General features: G+C 42.4%; 1 protein-coding gene across 4 annotated transcripts in view; it reads left to right on the plus strand.

Moving 5' to 3' along the window:
• Positions 1 to 20,150, plus strand: part of XRRA1 (X-ray radiation resistance associated 1) — a 120,836-nt gene extending 100,686 nt beyond the window's left edge. For all 4 annotated transcript variants that reach the window (XM_001367086.5, XM_007490978.3, XM_056794975.1 and 1 more), the window contains 11 exons: positions 547 to 675; positions 1,665 to 1,909; positions 3,739 to 3,779; positions 5,640 to 5,765; positions 6,836 to 6,929; positions 11,553 to 11,671; positions 12,357 to 12,608; positions 13,988 to 14,180; positions 18,260 to 18,375; positions 18,828 to 18,933; positions 19,620 to 20,150. In XM_001367086.5, coding sequence (XP_001367123.3) covers positions 547 to 675; positions 1,665 to 1,909; positions 3,739 to 3,779; positions 5,640 to 5,765; positions 6,836 to 6,929; positions 11,553 to 11,671; positions 12,357 to 12,608; positions 13,988 to 14,180; positions 18,260 to 18,375; positions 18,828 to 18,933; positions 19,620 to 19,867 — 1,669 coding nt within the window. In that variant the 3' untranslated portion in view covers positions 19,868 to 20,150. The remainder of the gene's footprint in view (positions 1 to 546; positions 676 to 1,664; positions 1,910 to 3,738; positions 3,780 to 5,639; positions 5,766 to 6,835; positions 6,930 to 11,552; positions 11,672 to 12,356; positions 12,609 to 13,987; positions 14,181 to 18,259; positions 18,376 to 18,827; positions 18,934 to 19,619) is intronic.
• The last annotated feature ends 335 nt before the right edge of the window (positions 20,151 to 20,485 follow it).

Consider the following 20,485-nt stretch of genomic DNA (forward strand, 5'->3'; position numbering starts at 1 on the left):
AGTTGCCCTCGCCAGACCTGAGAGTGATTTGAAATGTCTAGCATCACATATACTTGGATAGATCTGAGATTTCAGTGTATGGATACTGTCTACCAGTACATCCACGTCCCATCCATAATTTAATTCTCCTATGTAATTCTTGTTTATGTGTTTTCATTATTTCTCCTTAGAATAGTCATCTAACACACTTGGAGGCCTTCCTATGGTTCTTTTTTACTGTATTGTGAGTGACAGTGTAACCAAGTTATCAAAGAGCCAGTGCCAAATTTCCAGTCATTCATAAAATCATAGGAATTAGAGCTGAGAGGTCCTGACAGATTATTCAGTCAAAACCCATCATTTGTAGGTAGGGAAACTGAGGCCCAGAAAGGGGAACCGATTTGCCCAAGATCACACAGCTAGTAAGTGTCAGGACCAAGATCCAAAACCAGATCCACTGACTCCATAGCAGGATTGGTCCAAAGGTCCATAAGTCTCCCCCCCAAAAAAAAGAATGATTCATTTCTAACTTAGAGCAGTAATCCTTCCCAACTTTTGCTTTCACAGGAACCCCTCTGTCATCCGACTAACCAACAAGCGTTATATGCTAAGGTTCCAGGCTCTAGAAACACTAATATTAGATGATAACAAACTCTCTCACCCCAGCTGTTTTGCCAGCCTAGCTGGGCTCAGAAGGTAATGTTGACTCTGAAGGTAATGTGGGTCCGCTCCTTGAACAGCTTTCCTTTCTGATCTCTTCCCTGATTGTCCCAACCATCTCACTGCCCCATGACACTAACAGAAGGTCTCAGTCACCATTTAAGAATTAAATCAATGTGCTGTGATTTTGTCACAAGATCCTAGAATTTAGAACTGGAAGAAATGTTAAGAGATCATCCAGTCCAAAATATTCAATTGTATAGCAACAGAGACCCTGGAAAATCAGAGTGTCTTGCCCAAGCTCACATAGCTGAGACATGTAAAAATAGCATTTTAGAGTTAGGAAGTAACATAGATAAGCTAGTTTCATCACTTCATTTTATAGAGAAACTGAGGCCCAGACAAACTTTCTTGCTGAAATTCACAGCAGTCATAAGGAGCAGGGCAAGGTTTGAACCTCAGATCTGATTCTAAGTATGGCTCTTTCCCACTATACAACCCTACTTATAAGCCAACACGGTATAAAAACAGCCAAAAAAGTTAATGAAATCTTAGGCACCAAGATTAGAAGCCTCAAGTTCAGAAAAAGGCAGGTAGTAGCCTTAATTTTATAATTAAAAAACCTGATATTTACAGTTGCAAAATGTTTTGTTTGGTTACATAGCCATTAAGATGCAGAAATGGGATTCAAATATGGGTTCTCAGATCCCAAGATCTTTATGTTACCTCCTTAATAAAGGAGGCATTTTTGTTCTATAATAATGGCTGATCTTTGCAGAGTGTTTTAATTACTCTCCTTACAAGAAGCCCTTGCACTATATGGAGAAGGTATAGTATTTTCTCCATCTTACAAAATAAGAAATACAGATTAGAATGGTTAAGTGAGTTTTTCAAGGTACAGAGCATTTAACAAGTGTTAGTGATACATTTTTTTAAGCCTAGGTATTCTGACTCCAGGTCAGTCATTTTTCAAGTATACCACACTATCTCCCATTGTTCTTATATTCACTTTTTTCCCTCTTAAGACTGAAGAAATTAAGCATGGAACAAAACAAGATTTTCCGGATCCCATATCTACAACAAGTTCAGTTGCCCAAATACTGTGATGAATCAACTAAAGGAAAGAATGGTACCCAGAAAGAACAAGGTGGATCTGGCTCCAAACAGAAGCTAACACAAGGTATGACAGGAGCCTTCCTGGAAAGCAAATCAGGAAAAGGACAGCCGGATTATGCCATATTATCAATGAAAAAGGATGTGGACCGGACAGGTGATTATCTGATATCCCCAGAAATGTTATTCTTTATTATTATGTGGTTTTATTTATTATTATTATTATGCATATGGTTGTATTAGGGCAGAACTTTCAAAAATGTGAGGTTAGACCTGAAATATCAAATACATTGCCAAAATGGAGCATCATTATGTCCAAACACTCAAGATGATGGGTCACTCAAAGGGTCTGGTAGAGATGCATGGTGGATATAAATAGGCTACTACTATTACTGACAGGAAGCCATACACAAAAGACATGTGTAACTGGAAAAGAAGATGGACTATTGATGGCATGAGAGGGAAAGGAAACTGATGGATGGCCTGTACTAAACACTAGGGAGATAAAAGGGGGCAAAAGATAGTACCTTCTCTCATGGAGCTTACAATATAATTGGGAAGATCACATGCACACAAATATATACAAAGCAAGTTATATATACAGGACAAATAGGACATAATTAAAAGAAGGAATTTGCTAGAATTAATAAGGGTTAGGGAAGACTTCCTAGAGAAAGTGAGATTTTAATAGGGATTTAAAAGAAGCCAGAGTTTCAATTGTCAGAGTAGAAGAGAATGGGAGACAGCTAGTAAAAATGCCTGAAGCCTAGAGGTGGCATCTTGTTCATGGAACGACTAGGAAGTCAGGGTCATTGGATTAGAGTACATGTTGGTTTAGTTAAGTATAAGAAGACGAGAAAGGTAGAGAGGGGGCAGGTTATGAAGGGATTTGAAAGCCAAACAGAACCAATATAATTCACTGGCACCCATGAGATACATCAGAACGATAAAGAGGTGTCCAACATGCTAGATGGATGCTGGATGGCTGGGATGAGAAAGCTTCAACAGGCTATGAACTGCACTATTTGAAAGGGTACCTACAGTGAGGAGTTCACAGATCCATCTAATCATTCAGACCTGGATCTTCCTGAGTCTAACCCTGCCATTTATTCACCATTTATTCATATTGGACAACTCTCTTTTCAAAAGGGGGCAATGACTCCTTCCTGTTCTGCCTCCTCAAGGCTATTGGGGGGTAGGGTGGGAAAGCATGAGTTAATGGCTTTGGAAAACATTTTGTCAACTTTAAGTCCTATATAAGTAATACCAGTCCATATTCCTGAAGCATTTTGCATTTTACAAAGCACTCAAAAGCATGTTTTCCTTGTGGTATGTATTTCATTATGTGTTTAAAAAATTTTTAATGTCTGTGATGAATTCCTCATAAGAGCCTTGTGAATAGAGTAGTTTAATTATTATTATCCTTGTTGTAAAGATGTAGAAACTAAATATCAGAGAAAAGAAGTGATTTTCCTGATGTCATATAACTAGTAAATGTCAGAGATTAAATTCAAATCCAGGGTTTCTGAATCCAAGCCCAGGGTTTGTTCCATTATACCAGTAATGGTGTATCTTTTAGAGTCAAGTGGCCCCATCCCCACCTGACCTCCCCAGATCTAGTGTTGTGCCCCCCGCACATGCTGGGTATGCCCCTCCCCCCCCTTATGCCATACAGGGGAGGGAGAAAGCACTCTCATTCGGCTGCTGAGCAGAAGAACCGGTAATGTGAAAAAAATGTCATCAGGCACAGTGCAGAGGGGAAAGGGAACAACTCTGCCCAAGTCCCTCTGCCTCTCTAGTATACAAACTCTGGAGGTGTGGGGGCAGCAGCATGTCCACAGAGAGTACTCTGTGTGCTATCTTTGACATCTGTGCCATAGGTTCACCACCACTGCATTGTACCATACTACTCTGCCTCTTCAATTGAATATGTTTCCTTCATTATCATTAAGCAACTTAAATATTGTTTTTTTATCTTGTTAACAGAGGTTATATTCCCATCTTTCCCTGGATATTCATCTAACCAGGTAAGACCATTTATTTAGCTCTGAACCTTTTAACTTAGGACAATAAAAATAACAGGCGTAGCATGGAGTCACCAGGGAGCCGGCCTTGGACTCAGAAAACCTTGGATTCAAGTCCTGCCTCTCAAACATACTGGCTACGTAACCTTAAGTAAGTCGCTTAATTTTCCAGGGCCCTAGGCAACCCATGAAACCTACAGGCTGCAGAATTATTATAGATAATAATAACTAACACATAAAGTGCCTTAATGTTTGCAAAGCAATTTACATCTGTTGTCTTGTTTGATCACTGCAGTTCTGGGAGTTAGGTATTCTTATTGTTCCCACTTTATAGATCAGGAAACTCAGGATGAGAGGTAGAAGTGTTCTCACTGGAAATTTCCTATGTCAATGAAATCAGACCTGGATGACTACTACTACTACTACTACTGCTGCTGCTGCTGCTACTGCTGCTACTACTACTACTTCCAATAATAATAATAACAATGATGACAATTTTGTTGCAGAAATGAAGTGGTAGGGATGTTCAGACTTATGATTTCATTGTAGAGAATCTTCCTCCACTTCTTCCACTTTATATTCCTAGGTTGTCTGGGGCACTAACAAGTTAAATATAGTCACTTAGCTTGTACATAAGGGCACTTATGAGGCACAGTAAATAGAGCACTGGGCCTGGAGTCAAGAAGACTCATCTTTCTGAGTTTAAACATGGCCTCAGACATTTACTATGTCTGTGTGTGACCCTGGGAAAGTCACCCTATTAGCCTTAGTTTCTTCATGTATAAAATAAGCTGGAGAAGGAAATGGCAAACCACCCCAGGGTATTTGCCAAGAAAACTACAAATGGAGTCACAAAGAATTAGACATGATTGAAACAACTAAACAACAAAAAAGGCTAGTATAAAGCAGAGGCAGGACTTAAAACCTAAGTATTCCCCACTCCAAGATCCTCCTGTCACCCATATTCCATGCTGTCTCTAATGATAATGGCAATGATATCAATTAATTGTATGTAGGGAATGGAACTGAAGGGTCTCCAATGGGTTGTTTATATTCAGAACTGCCAATTATTTGGGCCAATTGGAAGTCAACCTATGGCCATTTAATCTACAAAAGTAGGTACATAGGATCATAGTACCAGAAGGAACTTTAGAAATCATCTAATCCAACCCCTTTATTTATAAAAATTTTCCAAAATGCAGAGTAATTTGTTAAAAGTTATACAGTCAGTAAGTATCAGAGAAAACATTCAAGCCCGAGTCCCAAAATGCCAGATCCAGTTCCCTTCCTATAGTGCCCCAGCAGGGCAAAGCTCATAGAAAGGAATTCTTTTCTCATTTATTCCCATTGTTCATTTCTGTAATTATGTCTATGTCCCTTTGAACTCCAGAGTTTGGGTCTAATTTGCCTCAGACTTTCTGAGTCCATGAATAAGTTTCACCATGGACAGCTCCCATGTCAATGCTTAGGGATAAAATAAGATGCCTTGGTTCAATCCAAGTTAATACAATTTAGCAAATGTTTATTAGGCAGATTTCATTAATTATTATCCCTCTCCCCTTTTTGAAATTACTTTGTATTTACTTAATTGTATGTAGAGGAGAATGTAAGACCTTTGAGGACAAGGCTGTTTTGGTTTTGTCTTTTTCTTTGTCTCCCCAGCACCGGACCCATTGCCTTGTATTCCATGTACATAGAAGTCACTTAATAAACTCTAGATGACTTGAATGTGTGTCTTGGTCTCACCTGGTCTCACCCAGGACCTGAGTCCCAGATTTCTTGGGAAGCATCTATCTACCTACCCTGTGCAACTACAGACCCTTCTGCCGTGAGCTACCACTTTGACTTTCTTTTCCTTTTAAGGCAAACAAAGTCTATCCACTTCCTCCCATATTTGAAATTCTTCCTGTGAAGTCATTGAAGGCCCTGAACCAGACATGGGCTCCACCTTTCCCAGAGCTGAGATATCTTAGCCTGGCCCATAACAAGGTGATTCTCTTTTGTCTCGAAGATACAGATTGGGGCCCTCCCATTAACTGTATCTTCCTTCAGACCATGGGTTTCCAAAGGGTGGGCGCTGGACTTGTATGTTCCCTCTTAGACTAGGGGTTCCCTAAGGAGAGGGCTATGTCCCACTTCCTTAGGCCAAGGATCTCTCAGAGGGCTAAGACCACATCTCTCCCTTCTGACTAGTGAGTTCCTGAGGCCAGAGACTATGTTCTGCCTTCCCTGCTTAGAAGGAGGCTCCTTAAGGGCCTTGGACCAAAAGACTTCTTGTAGGGAGAGGCTTTATCTCTTCCCTCAATCTAGGGAGCTTCCCTGTGGGAAGGAGTTTTGCCTTTCACCACAGATTAGGAAATCCATAAGACCAGGAACCATTTGTGTACCTTCTGACTTCCTTGTGGCTTCCTAAGGGCAAGAGCTATATTATCTTCTGTCTCCCTGTGCTCTCCATTTCCCATTAATAGCATCTGGAGCACATTGAAAATGCAGGATATGGTGTTGCCAATTACCCCTTTGCGTGTTCTAGATCACTTGCATAACCATTGCTTGAGGGAAGGAAGGTTCAGAATAAAACTCACACTTTGGGGTCTTTGCTATATTCCCAAGACAAATGTCAAAAAGGGCTTAGCCTCAAAGCCCTCACATCAGCCCAGAAATCAACCTCTTTGGCATTCCTAGTACCTAGACTGTTACCTGGTAATTTTCCAGGAGCAGGCAGTGATCACTGATCACTATTGCCTCTATTTTGGTAGGGAGTCACACTCAACCACTGAATTCTTACTTATTCTTAGAATCACAAAAATAATAGAATTTTTAAATAATAGGAATCAGAATTATATAATCACAATATCTCAGAGTTGGAAGGGAGCCCAAAAGTCCTCTAGTTCAAACCACGCCTGACAAAAGTGCCCTTTAGAATACCCTTGCTCTAATGGTAGACAGTAAATACTAGAGACTTCCCACACAAGCCCATCCCCTGGGATTCCCCAGATCACTGGAGTCTGGCTTTTAGTAGGGCTAGGATAGAATTGATAGAAGTGTTCTTGTCATTCCAGATCTCAAATGAAGATGCTCTACTCCCTGTGGCTCTTTTCCCCTCTCTAAGTGAGCTCATCTTCCATAACAATCCATTGGTGATCCATACAAAGGGTAAAGTATTTTTGATACAATTCAGTCTAATGGTTGGTTGCCTGGTGGGTTAGTTGCTGTCCTTTATACTCAAAGATACCAAACTGACATCATTATGTTGGGGTTAATGTACAGTGTGTCCAACTATGGCTAATCAGACCAATATGAATGCAGAAAGTTCTAACAAATAGCCTATAGGAACATTTGGGAGGGAAACATCTGAATTTGCATATCTTGAATTTCTTTAAGCAACTGCAACTCAGCTTTGCTTATGAGCATAGTGCCTTTTGGATGCAGGTATACCATGCAGGATAAATCTGTGCCAGTATCTCCCACGTATCACAATAATACCTTCTTCACCTTTACAGTGTCCTTATATTGCTTCTTCGGACCTCCATGTGAACATTTGCCTTATGTGAGTTCTCTGTAAAAATCTTTTAGGCAAAGAAATATTTGGCATTTGAACAATGTGACCAGCCCATCTGAGTTGCACTATCTGTTTCAAAATCTTAATGCTTGGCAGTTCAGCTCAAGAAAGGACCTCAGTGTCCTGTACCTTATCTTGCCAAGTAATCTTCAGTCTTCCTAAAACAATTCAAATGGAAGTCCTCTGGGGAGAGGGCCTCTCTTGCACTAATCCATCATCATTATTCCTTGGGATACAACCAGATTCTACACTCCCTAATAATTTAATCCTTCAAAAGGCAGAGAAATCATCAATATCAATAGTCAAATGCTTAAATAAAATAGTGACAAAAAGATTATAGCAAGTGCTATTTTAAACTATTCACCATGATCAAGGTGAATTTATATCAGGGCATGTAAGAGATGCTTAAATAAGAGGAAACTAACATAATTCTATCCCTCCTATCCCACTACAATCTTCTTACCTTTGGCTATACCTGAATTTGCTGGAGGAGAGACCAGGCAGTGGGTAACTTAATCCTCTCTTGCCTAAATCATATTATCCTGATTGATGAGTGCCCCACTCACAAGGTCTATTCTATGGAGACAGTTACAGCCATGCTTACTTTATACCTAAACATCATCATCACTACACATACTCATACTGATCTCCCCTCTTTCCAGCTCTGAAATCAGAATCACATTCTCCATTGCTTCTGGAAACCATGAATATTTTTGTTCTTTTGGGGGGGAAATCATATTAATTAATTTAGAATATTTTTCCATGGTTACAAGATTCATGTTCTTTCCCTGCCTCCCCTCAACCCCCTCCAAAAGCCAATGCACAATTCCTCTGGGTTTTACATATGTTATTGATCAAGATTTATTTCCATATTATTGATATTTGCACTAGGGTGATCACTTAGAGTCTACATCCCCAATCATATCCCCATTGACCCATGTGATCAAGCAGTTGTTTTTCTTCTGTGTTTCTATTCTCACAGTTCTTTTCTGAATTTGGATAGTGTTCTTTCTCATGAGTCCCTCAGAATTGTTCTGGATCATTGCATTGTGGCTAATAGAGAAGTCCATTACATTCTATTGTGCCACAGTGTATCAGTCTCAGTGTACAATGTTCTCCTGGTTCTGCTCCTTTCACTCTGTATGAATTCCTGGAGGTTGTTCCAGTTCACATGGAATTCCTCCACTTTATTATTCCTGAAAGTTAGCACAGTAGTATTCCATCACCAACATATACCACAATTTGTTCAGCCATTTCCCAACTAAAGGGCATCCCCTAATTTTCCAGTTTTTTGCCACCACAAAGAGCACAGTTATGAATGTTCTTGTACAAGTCTTTTTTCTTATTATCTCTTTGGGGTACAAACCCAGCAGTGCTATGGCTGGTTCAAAGGGCAGTCTTTTAGCATCCTTTGGGCATAGTCCCAAATTGCCATCCGGAATGGCTATATCAATCATGAATATTTTTGCTACTGTCCCTCAAGATTTTAATGCTCTCCCTTCTCCTTTCTGACTCCTGGCTTCCCTGGCTTCTTCCTTCAAGACCTGGTTAAAATATCACCTATGAAAAACCTTTCCCAGTCCCACTTAGAGCAATGTCTTCTCTTTGTTGATTATTTCCTTTTTATCCTGTCTATAGATTGTCTGTAAAAAGCTGTTTACGTTTTGTCTCTCCAATTAGACTGTGAACTCCTTGAGGACAAGGTTGGCTTTTGTCTTTCTTTGCATTCCTAGCATTTAGTACAGTGATTGGAAGACAGTAGACACTTAATAAATCTGGCCTCAGACATTGTTGTCTGACCTTAGACAAGTCATTTAACCTCTGCATCTGTTTCCTCAATTTTCAAAAGGATAATGATAATAGCACTTACTTACCAGGATGTTTGTGAGGATCAAATGAAATAATAATTGTAAAGGGAGCAGCTAAGTGGTCCAGTAGATGGAGAGCCAGGTCTAGAGGCAGGAGGTCCAAGGTTCAAATCTGGATTCAGAGAGCTGTGTGACTCTGGGCAAGCCACTTAACCCCCACTGCCTATCCTTTACCCATCTTTGATTCTAAGATGGAGTTAACGATTTTAAAAACAATAATAATTATTATAAAGTGCTTAATATAACATCTGGCACATGGTAGGAGCGTAATAAATGCTAGTTTCCTTCCTTGCTCTGTTACTTAGCCTTGATTTGCATTGATTCTCCTCATATTTCTTATTAATACCTAAGTTGATTAGTGAGTTCCCCATACAACTACAATAATCTCAGTGGTTAAATTCCATGTTCTCTTTCACACTGAAATTATCTCTCTTTCAGTTTTCAGAATTTCATTCTTGACATGTGCCACACCTCCTGGAAGGACTTTCCCTGAAGCATTTTAGTCAATGGGTTCCTGTGAACCCTTTGAAATCTCTTTTTTCTCCCCTATCTAGGGTACTCAGCCACTTTTCATCTGAATTTCCTCTTCTTTTTATTGCAAAGTGTAGGAAGATGTGGTCACTTCTCACCTCCCCTTCCCACTCCTACCCCCACCTGCCAGGGCTCCCATAATTCCCATCATATTAACCAACTGCCCCCTGTTAATAAGAATCAGATACAGAATAGATTTTCCCCTTGTTGGCTTCTCCACCTTTTGAAGTTTGAGATTATCACAAAGACAAGTCAAGAAGTAACTATCCTAAGGTTCCAACATGGAAGTGTGAATGATGGGTGCATCTAGGGGAAAAGTTGATCTTTTTTTGGTGCATGTTGAGTTTTTGAAGCCAATGAGAACACTGAGTGAAGGTGTCCTATGAGCAGTTAGATGTGAGGATTGGAACATGGAGGGGGAGATCAGAACTGTAGCTATATCGATGGGAGTTATTTGCATTAAAGTAGCAGTTGAAGCTTTGGGAATAAATAAGCTTGTCAAGGAAGAAAGTATAGATAAAGAGAAAGGAGTCAGTAACAGATTTGGAGGAAATATCAGTGAAGGAGAAAAAAGGATTGCTGATAGAAGTAGGCTTAGGAAGTAAAAAAAGGAGAGAGTGGTGGCAAGAAAGGTGGGCTTAGAATCAAAAGATTCAGGCAGCTAGGTGGTGCAAGGGCTAGAGCCAGGCCTGGAGATGGGAGGTCCTGGGTTCAAATCTGGCATCAGACACTTCTTATCTGTGTGACCCTGGGCCAGTCACTTAACCCCAATTGCCTAGCCTTTCCCACTCTTCTGTCCTGGAACCAATACTTAGAGTTTTTTTAAAAATCAGAAGGACCTGGATTCATCTCCTGCCTTTGACCTTTACTGGCTGTGTAACTCTGGGTAAGCCAGTGAACTTCTCTGAATCTCATTTTCCTCATCTATAAAATATGGATAAAGGTACCTAGCTCACAGGGTTGTTGTGAGGCTCAAATGAAAGTAATGTATGTAAAGTCAAGTTGAGCTAAGACAACAAGCTTTTATTAAGCAGTGTGCTAGGACTGTGCTAAGCACTGGGCACATAGAAAGGCATAATTCCTGTCTTCCTAAGTACATACATACATAGTGAAATTGAAAGGGAAGTACATATAAGCCACGCCATTTTCCAAAATCTGGTTTGAATAAAACCTGAATCTGGTTGTGTTTTTCAGGGTTTTTTTTTTTAACATTGTTCTATAACTTATTTATTTTTTCCTTCTCAAAGGTATCTAATTTTAGAAGCATGACCCATTTTGGGCACAGCCTATGCTTGGACCAATATAGTGCCAGCTAGCTGATAAGAACCAGCAGGAGAGGCAATTCTTCACTGACTATTTCCTTAAGGCTAGAGCCCAAAGCATCCAAGATAACTATTTGTAGTATGGTTACTGTGGGTTTGGTAGGTGGGCGAGAAGTGTCAAACTACAGGTGAGAATTTAGCAAGGAGGAAGAGGAATAAAAGGGAGAGAGGGAAAAGGATGGGGAGAGGCAGACAGACAGACAGAGACAGAGAGAGATGGAGAGAGATAGAGACCAGAGAGAGAGAGAATGAACACATTTCAGGCATACCTGGGACAATCTTACAAATCACAGAGGTCCTTCCTGTCTATTTATTTGTGGGAACTATTCACATCTCCCAAAGAATCTCTGCCATAGACCCAGTCTTGATTGTAAGAACTGTATGTGTTGAAGGAGCAAGATAGATCCTCTTGGTCAAGGTCCTGTGTATGACACTGTTCCTAGCCCAACCCAGGGCAGTGGCCAAGACATATATGTGTTTTTCCTTCTCTCCACAGGAGATCCACCTTTGCTATACAGCTTCCTCCAGAAAAGACTGGGAATCTGCTTAATTCGAAAGCCTACTGAAAAACCCAAGCGTCCACATATTTTAATTCCTCAGAAGTCCAACCGGAAGGTATAGATGTGCCCAAGGGGCTCCTGTTGGCCTATAAGAGGAAGGCCCAGGAGGGGGAGACTTGGTAGTGACTAGTCCAGGAACAGACCCACCACTAAGAATAATCTGCATGAGCAGGGTGGCCTTATCTACGATCCCCTACCTTGTCATCATCGTGCCTTAAGGGATCTACCTGAAGAGTTTCTGAGGAAATTCTTAGTCCCACGATTAGAGATTCATTATGTTGGATTAAATATTAACCTCCCCCTTGCTCCATAAAAATGCAGCTATCCCTGAAAGGAATATTACGTGATGCATAAATTGTAGAGCTGGAAGTAAGCTTTGAGTAGAGATCACAGAATATTAGAGCTGCCCAGACTTTTACAACTACCTCATTTTACTGGTAAGCAAAGGGAAAATGACTCACCCAAGGTTAAACAGCTAATTAGGGGCAGAGCTGGTTTCTTGGCTCCCAATCCAGAGTCCTTTCTCCTACAATATATACTACCTCTCTTGGCTAGCTAAAAGCTAATCTCCCTCACATTGCCTTTCTCTGGGCCTCAGTTTGCTAATCATTAAAATGGAGATAATAGTTCAGGTGCCACATTCATCCCTGAGCTATTGTGAGGATCAAATGAGGTCCCCGAGCATGACAGTGATGATTGTTACTATTGGGGGGTGGGCTGTGGGGTTTCTTCTGTGACAGGTAAAAACTCAAATTCCGAAGGTCCCTAAGGCCCCCGTCATACTAGAGCTGCCAAATCAGGAATCGCTGGAAACACCAACCCCAACTATCCCCAGGTGGACCTTCACACCTCTCCCACCTATCCATTCCTCTACATCCACCGTCTTCACCAAAGAGGGCTCTGGGAGGTCAGATACTTCCGTGGAGACGAGTGGATCAGAGACGGGGTCGGATGACGACGTAAAGAGTGTAGAATCCTTCTTCATGACGCAGGTGCTTCTGGTTCAAGGCTAATTCTCTGTATCAGTGGATCTCTGCCCAGCCAGGGCCTGCCTGTGAGGCAGCTAGCATGGAAAGATGGCTGCATTGGGAGTCAGAGGATCTGACTGGTACTTACTAGCTGTGCCACAGAACCTCTCTAGGTCTCTTTCCTCCTCTGTCAAATGAAAGGGTTGGACTATACGGAGTCAGCGTATTTGGGCTAGAGGATATTTTTCTACTGCCTACAAGCTACACACTTTTTTTTTTTACATTTCAAAATACTATAAAACTTTATTTTGCAATTTCAAAAGCATTCTTAGCTACCTAGAAGTATAAAAATGTATGAGGCCAGATTTGAACACAGGACTTCTTATCTCCAGGCTGACTCTCTATTCACTGAGTAACCTAGCTACCCCAACACAGTCCTTACTTCTTAAAACCTATGAGCCAACCTCATCTTCTTCCTCCTTGCATCTTATGCCTGCCACCCCATCCCTGTTCCCCAGTTCCTGGTCCTCACCTCCTAACCTTTTGAGAACAACTGTGCTGAGGCTGCAAGATTCAGAGGCTATGTACAGTGAGTCCACTGCGGAGGATTTCGCTGTTTTCATAGTTTGTGGGATAATTTGGATTTCACGGTGCTGCTTTAAGAATCATCAGCAATCAGGGAATGGTACAAGGCTTAAAAGGGCAGGATATGTCAGGGTATGTCCAGTCATCCAATTTGCCTGGAACACAGAATTTGAAGAAGGCCAGGATGATATAAGGCAAAAGAAAAAGATTAGACATTGGGCATGAGTAATATAAAAATAGGAATTGCTTGAAAACATTAGTTGAACCTATATCAGACTATTTGCCTCATGAGTTGGGGAAGGAAATAGGAGAGGAAGAGAGAATCTGAATTATAAAATGTCAGAAAACATTTGTCAAAATGAATTTCTACATATAACTGAAAAAAGTTTACAAAGTAATCCGAGATAAGTTAGAAGTGAGAACCTTTGTTCAATGGATCTTGGGAGCTACTGAATGATTTAGAATACTCTTTTAATACTCATTCCTTCCCTCTTCTCATCCTCACCCCCTGCTTCTCAAGAATTCTTAGAATGGGAAACAGAAATGTTGGAAAATTTTTTATAGATGATCTATTTCAAGTTCTTCATTTTACAAATGAGAAAATAGTGGCCAAGAGCTAGTTAAGTGGAAGATCTAGGACTTGAACCCAGGTCCTCTGACTCTGAATTCAGAGATCTTTCCTCTCTGTCACATTGTTTCCTTCTGGGTGCCTCTTTTGTGGGTCTCTAAAGGGAGCTCCAGGAAGGGGTTTGGGACCATGTTTGTCTGTGGTGGAAAGCCGTGGCCTCTGGAGCTAACATTCCATCTGTCATCTAAAGGTGACCAAGATGCAGAAAACTCCCAAAAGCCATAAGGAAAGCAAGTTACAAGAGGAGGATAAGAAAACAAAGGACAAAGACAAAGAGACAAAGAAGATTCCAAAGAAAGCAAACATCTGTGTTCCAGACAAATACAAAGGCTACGAGGAACTGCTCCAGACAAAGCCTGACCCCAATTTTGTGGAACCTGTGGGTGAGTGAGACTACAAGAGCCAACCTACCAGGCCATTTCCCAAAGATAATCAAATTCCAAATAGAATTTGGGCTAAACCAGCTCTCAATCATAACATCTTTTGGAGGGAAGGAAGAGATGGAAGTGGAGAGGCCCAACTCCTCTCCCCAATTTTGCTGTTGTTCATTCATGTTAGTCATGTCCAACTCTTCATGACCCCATGTGAGGTTTCTTGGAAAAGATACTGGAATGTTTTGACATTTCTTTCTCCAGCTCATTTTATAGATGAGGAAACTGAGACAGACAGGGTTAAGTGACTTTGCCCAGGGTCACACAGCTATTTAGAGGTTGGCACTCTGTACACCTGGCTGCCCTTCCACAATAAGCTCTCAGTATTTAGAGCTAGAGGAAGACTTTAGGAATCATCAGGCTCTATTTCCTCCCTTATCCATCCCCATTATACAGATGAGAAATCAGAAGATTCAGAGGTGAGAAATGACTTAAGGGGATCCTAGGATTCTCTATCATAGGCCAATGCTCTCCTAGTTGTAAATAAAGATGAGATAATAAAGGCAAAGTAAGATAATAAAGAATTACCACAATAAAAACAAAGATGCTTGACCAGTAAAAAAAAATAAAATAAAAAAGAGGGAGCTAGATGGTGCAATGGATAGAGTACTGAATTTGGAGTCAGGAAGGCTTGAGTTCAAATTTGGCCTCAGCTACTTACTAGCTTTGTGACTCTGAGCAAGTCACTTAACCCTGTTTTATCTCTTAAAAAACAAAACAAAACGGAATAAGGTATCAAGGTGTAGGTATTAAAAAAGGTCCAAGTGGAAGAATCATTATTAAGTACCTATTATGAGAATCAGGAGGAACCCTGGGCTTGGCATCAAGAGGCCTGGATGCTAATCTTACCTTGTCAAAACAACATTCTGCTGGCTCCCCACAAACCTGTTTACCAGAGAAGGTAAAGAGTTTTGGCTCTGGTGCCAACTTGCTGGGTGATGGTGAGTTAATCACTTGGTTTTAAGGATCTCTGAAAGTGGGGCTGATACCAGCATTATCTACCTCCTAGAGCTGTCACTGAAAAAAGGTACTTTGTAAAGCATGAAAGATTTTAGGTATGTGAGTTAGGAGAAATAATAAATGTTTATAGAACACTTTACGGTTTGCAAAGTGCTTTGCAAAGTGCATTCATTTAGTTCTCACAACTCAGGAAGGTGAGCCCTTTTATCAAATCCACTGAGGAAGCTGAGGTAGACAGAGATTAAATGACTAGCCCAGGGTCACACAGCTACTAAGTGAAACCTGGGTCTTCCTGCCTCCGGGCCCAGTGCTCTCTACTCGCTGTGCCACAAAATGCAGAATTATGACCATGTGTAGGAGTCTGGTATGAGGGGATTGTCTGTCGCCATGCTATTGGATTAAATGTCTGCTTTAAACGAGTGTGTTCTCTGGCTGCTCTGATGCTCCTATGCTGTGGTCACCCACTGAACTCACAATGGGTTGCCGTCCCCCCTCCTGCCATTCTGGGCTTCAAAAAACCACTGGATAGTACATTGTACTTTTTTTTTGTTACCTTTTGTCTTAGAATCAATGCTGTGTATTGGGCTAGGCAATGGGGATTAAGTGACTTGCCCAGGGTCACACAGCTGGGAAGGGTCTGAGGTCAGATTTGAACCCAGGACCTCCCATCTCTAGGCCTGACTCTCAATCCACTGAGCCACCCAGAGGCCCCTGCTGCATTGTACTTCTTAGTCCTAAAGATATCTCCGCCCCTTTCAAACAGTTCCTGGCTAAGGGGGAGGTAGAAGTGAGGGTAACGTTTCTTTGCACCGGTCTGGGTACTCTGGTGAGCTCTAGGAGATGGTCTCGAATGTAGCCCCGACCACACGGATCGTGGACCCCTTAGCTCAAAACCGCGGGGCCCATCTGTCAGTGAGCATGCCTGGAGCGCCTCCTGGGGGCCAAGGCCTGTGCCGAGCAGTGGGGAGCTCCTGGGGAAGGAAGACCACAGGCTAAGGACCGACCCACAGCTCTCTGGAGACAGGCTAAATGGGAGATGGAGAAGAAGGCAGGAGCAGAGAGGGGGGAGGACAGGCTGCCTGTTGAAGGGGGGATGCTAGCTGGAGCCTGAAGGAAGCCGGGGAAGCCGGAGGCCGAGAGGAGGGGGGAGAGACGTCCGAGCACAGCCAGAAGGCGGCAGGCACTGAAGAGGACGTTGGGGTGGGCGAAGTAGAAGGTGGGTTAGGAAGGCTCCGAGAGGGGCCTGCAAGGGACGGGAGTTACCGAATTAGGGCTGGTGACCCCTCCGACATTAGGAAGATCCGTTTGACCCTGGGGGGAGGAGAGAAGGACAGATTGCAGGTGACTGTAATAAGCCAGGCCTGACTCGAAGAGGCTCTGTACCAGGCGGGAGGGTCAGACGGGAGAAGGGGATGGAGAAAGAGATACTGTCCAGGTGAAATCAACAGACCTGGGAAACAGACTGAATATGGGGTGGTGAGAGGGAGACCGAGGAGGGGAGGACAGTACCCGGGTTGCAAGCCAGAGGCCTGGGGAGGATTGTGTTACCCTTAACATTAATAGGGAAAGGGGGCAGCTGGGTGGCTCAGTGGCCTGAGAGCCATGCTTAGAGATGGGGGGTTCTGGGTTCAAATCTAACCTCAGATACTTCCTAGCTGGGCAAGTCACTTAACCCCCCCATTGCCTAGCCCTTACCACTCTTCTGCCTTGGAATCAATACATAGTATTGACTCTAAGAGAGAAGGTAAAGTTTTAAAAAATATTAATGGGAAATTATGGAAAGGATAGAAAGTTTAGGAGGAAAGATAATGAATTCAGTTTTGAACATATTGAGTTTAACATGTCTACAAGGGCAGGTAGGTAGCACAGTGGATAGAGCAGCAGGCCTAGAACTGGGTAGACTTGGGTTTAAAGCTGACCTCAGACACTTCCTAGCTAAGTGACCCTGGGCAAGTCACTTAACCATGATTGCCTAGATTTAGAATTGATACTAAGACAGAAGGGAAGAGTTAAAAAAAAAAAAGATGCCTATAAGACATCTAGTTTAAGATGCCCAATAAGCAGTTGGAGATGCAGGCCGGGAGATCAGGAGAGACATTAGGGCTGGGAACAGATATTAGAATATTAGAATGGATTTTATAGTTGAGAATCATCGGCACAGAGGTGATCACTGAAAATGGGTGCTGATGAGGTAGCCGAGTGAAGTAGTCTAGAGGGAAAGGAGACAAAGCCCTGGGGGGCAGCTGCAATCAGGGACAGTTGCCTATAATCTGGGATGGGGAGGCAGGGCTGGACAATCAGCCTAGTGAACTCTAGAGCTTGAAGTCCCTTTGGCCCGTCCAGTCCTCCCTTAAACTATAAATATCCAATTCAAGGGTAATATGGAAAAGGGGTGTAGAATAATTAGCAGACAGCTAATTAAGAGACAATGTAGAAAGATATGACTACGGTCATATTCATTTCGTCTTTCTGGGTTTTAGTTTCTTCATTTCTAAAAATGGAAGAAACAAAACTTATACTTCCACCTTGATAGGGATGTTACAAGGAGAGCATTTTTTAAAATTACTGAATACCAGATAGATGTGAACTCTAATTACTATCATCATCAGTTCTGATTGGAGTCAATCAGGCAAAGTGTCCAAGGAGAGGAGTTAGCCACCCCTGAATATGTCCAGGAGCTGAATAAGCATATCCTTTTTTTTCCCCAGAGCTTATCAGTTCTCTTTTTATTTTTTATTTTTTTATTTTTTTCAGATGAGACATACCATTGAAGGGTACTTTATTATTTATTTATTTATTTTATTTATTTTATTTAGTCAATTTAGAATATTTTTCCTTGGTTACATGAATCATGTTCTTTCCCTCCCCCACCCCTACCCCCTCCTGTAGCTGACACACAACTCCACTGGGTTTTACATGTGTCATTGATCAAGACCTATTTCCATATTATTGATATTTGCACAAGGGTGATCACTTAGAGTCTACATCCCCAGTCATATCCCCATCAACCCATGTGATTAAGCAGTTGTTTTTCTTCTGTGTTTCTGTAAGCAAATTCCTTTTAACCCTAGGAATCCAACAGAATGTCAAGGCCCTTTACAATATTCTAAAGCATCCCCTGGTCTATCGCTCCTCCAAGGCCAAGCTTGATGCTTTCCAAAATCCCTACTGCTCCAAGGAGAAGCAGGTAAACAGGTCACAGGATTCCTGTTCCCTAAAAAAAGGAACTGGGCCCCATGAGCCAACCTCAACTCCCCTGGATCTCCCTTGTCCCTAGAGGTTTCTTTCCCCTTTCCTTCCCAGTTTCAGGGTTCTCCTCTTTCTTCCTCATCTCTGTTATAACTCTGAACCTTCCTTCTTTCCTCTGTCCATTTCACATGTCTAACCTTCTCCTTGACCCCCAGTCCTAGGGGCTTTCTTCCTTCCTCCTCCAAAGGAAACCAGAGACACCATTTCATTTCCTTTAATTGTGTGCTTCCTGATGTTTGTGAGCCCACAGCACCCACTTAATGGGATTCCATTGTTTTACACTTGGGCCAGGGGATGCTCTTTGGAAGGGGACTCCCAAGATGCCCTGGGCCAGCCATGGGAAAGGATATGTCTCAGCTAACATATCACCATGCCTCACCCAATATACAGGTCCCTCGGAGTAAAATTCCTCCCCCGCGGAAGACACGAGCACAGTTATTGGATGAGATCTTGTATCAAATGAGGAACCCTCAGCATATAGTGGACAATCCATTAAGTATGTTCTTCCCCATCCCCACCCCTTACCATGACTGCCCCCCAGCCCTAGAGGTACATGAATAAATGGGGGACTATGTGGCTCCAAAGAATTAAAAACCCCGAAATGCCTCTGAAACTTGGAGCTGCTGCTGACCCACTAGAGGGGGAAAGGGTGATAATAGGAATGATTTTGGAAAGGAAGACTCCATAAGCCAACTGCCTAAATTCTGTGTTTGAGAGGCCAGAGGCCAAAGCATGTATTCACCTGCCTCAGCCCAGATTAGAGAGATTAATTTTCTATCTGATTTTGAAGAAAGGGAAGTTTGAAGCCAAGAGAGTGGAGATGAGGAGGAGGATGTGATGAAGGATGAGGGAAGAGGAACGAGAACTCTGAGGAACATTTAATGAGTTTTTGAGACCATCTAGTCATGGGATGAAAAAAGACTAGAGTGGGAAGGGCTTTCGAAATCACCTCATCCAATCTGGTTATTTTGTAGATGAGGAAACTGAGGTCTAGAAGGAGGAAGTGACTTGTCTTGGTCACAGAGCCAGTTAGTGGGAGCGTCAGAACTAGAGTCCAGTTCTTCCTTTCTAACACCAAAAGGAGACTTTTAAGGAAGAAAGTTTCCAAACTAGGGGCATCTCCACAAGGGACTCCCAGGGTGAGGTAAGAACCTGTAGAGAGATCTCCCTTTCTACTCCTAGGCTCTGTCCTGCGAAAGCGTGCAGAACGCAGACTGGAGGATCAGAAACAGTACCGAGAGGCCCAGCGCCTATTGAGGGAATTCAAGGCCAGGTACAAAAGAGTGGTTCGGAGCTCCCTGAAGGAAGTCTTTGGTGAAACCTCTGAGGCCCAGGATACATTGGAAAGCCAACAGAGGTTGATGGAAATCCAGGACTTTCTGCAAGAGTGTGAGGAGGAAGAAGAAAATCCACAGAAGGACTATCCTTAGACCTTCTCAGGGGCTATCCACCTGCTCACCTCTCTCTGGGGATCTTGCCCCTCCCAGGTCAGTTCTCCCAGCACTCTGGTCTGAGAGACACCTGCAGGTCCCTGGAAAGCAACTGGGTGGGGATGAAGGGGGGGTGGGAAAACAGGGTCAAACTTACCAAGAGAGGGTAGATTTGGGAAAGGGCCCAGTTACCCCACCCACCCAGGGCTCACCTTCAGGGCCAGGGTCACTCACTAGATTATTACTCACCCTGTCAACTGCAATAAACAGCACACACTGCTCACATTTGGACTCTTATTATTTTATAGGTTCATTGGTCACACTCTGATTTCTCTTTTCTGACATAGAGGTGACTCCAGGCTCTTAAAAACTATGCTGGGGGTGGGGTGGGGTACGGGTATGAGCTCTGGAGGTCCAAACAACCTGTAGACCTTCAATGATTTCTAGAATGTAGAGTTAGAAGGGATCCTGGAGGTCATCTAGTCCAACTCGTTACAAATGAGGAAATGGAAACGGAGGGATTAAGTGGCTTTTTTAAGTACACGCAAGTAGTAAGAGTTAGAATTGAGAGTCAAACCAGCCAGTCTTAAGACCCCAAATCTAGTCATCTTTCTCCTA

The sequence above is a fragment of the Monodelphis domestica genome, chromosome 4 (assembly GCF_027887165.1).
Source record: "Monodelphis domestica isolate mMonDom1 chromosome 4, mMonDom1.pri, whole genome shotgun sequence".
NCBI lineage: Eukaryota > Metazoa > Chordata > Mammalia > Didelphimorphia > Didelphidae > Monodelphis > Monodelphis domestica.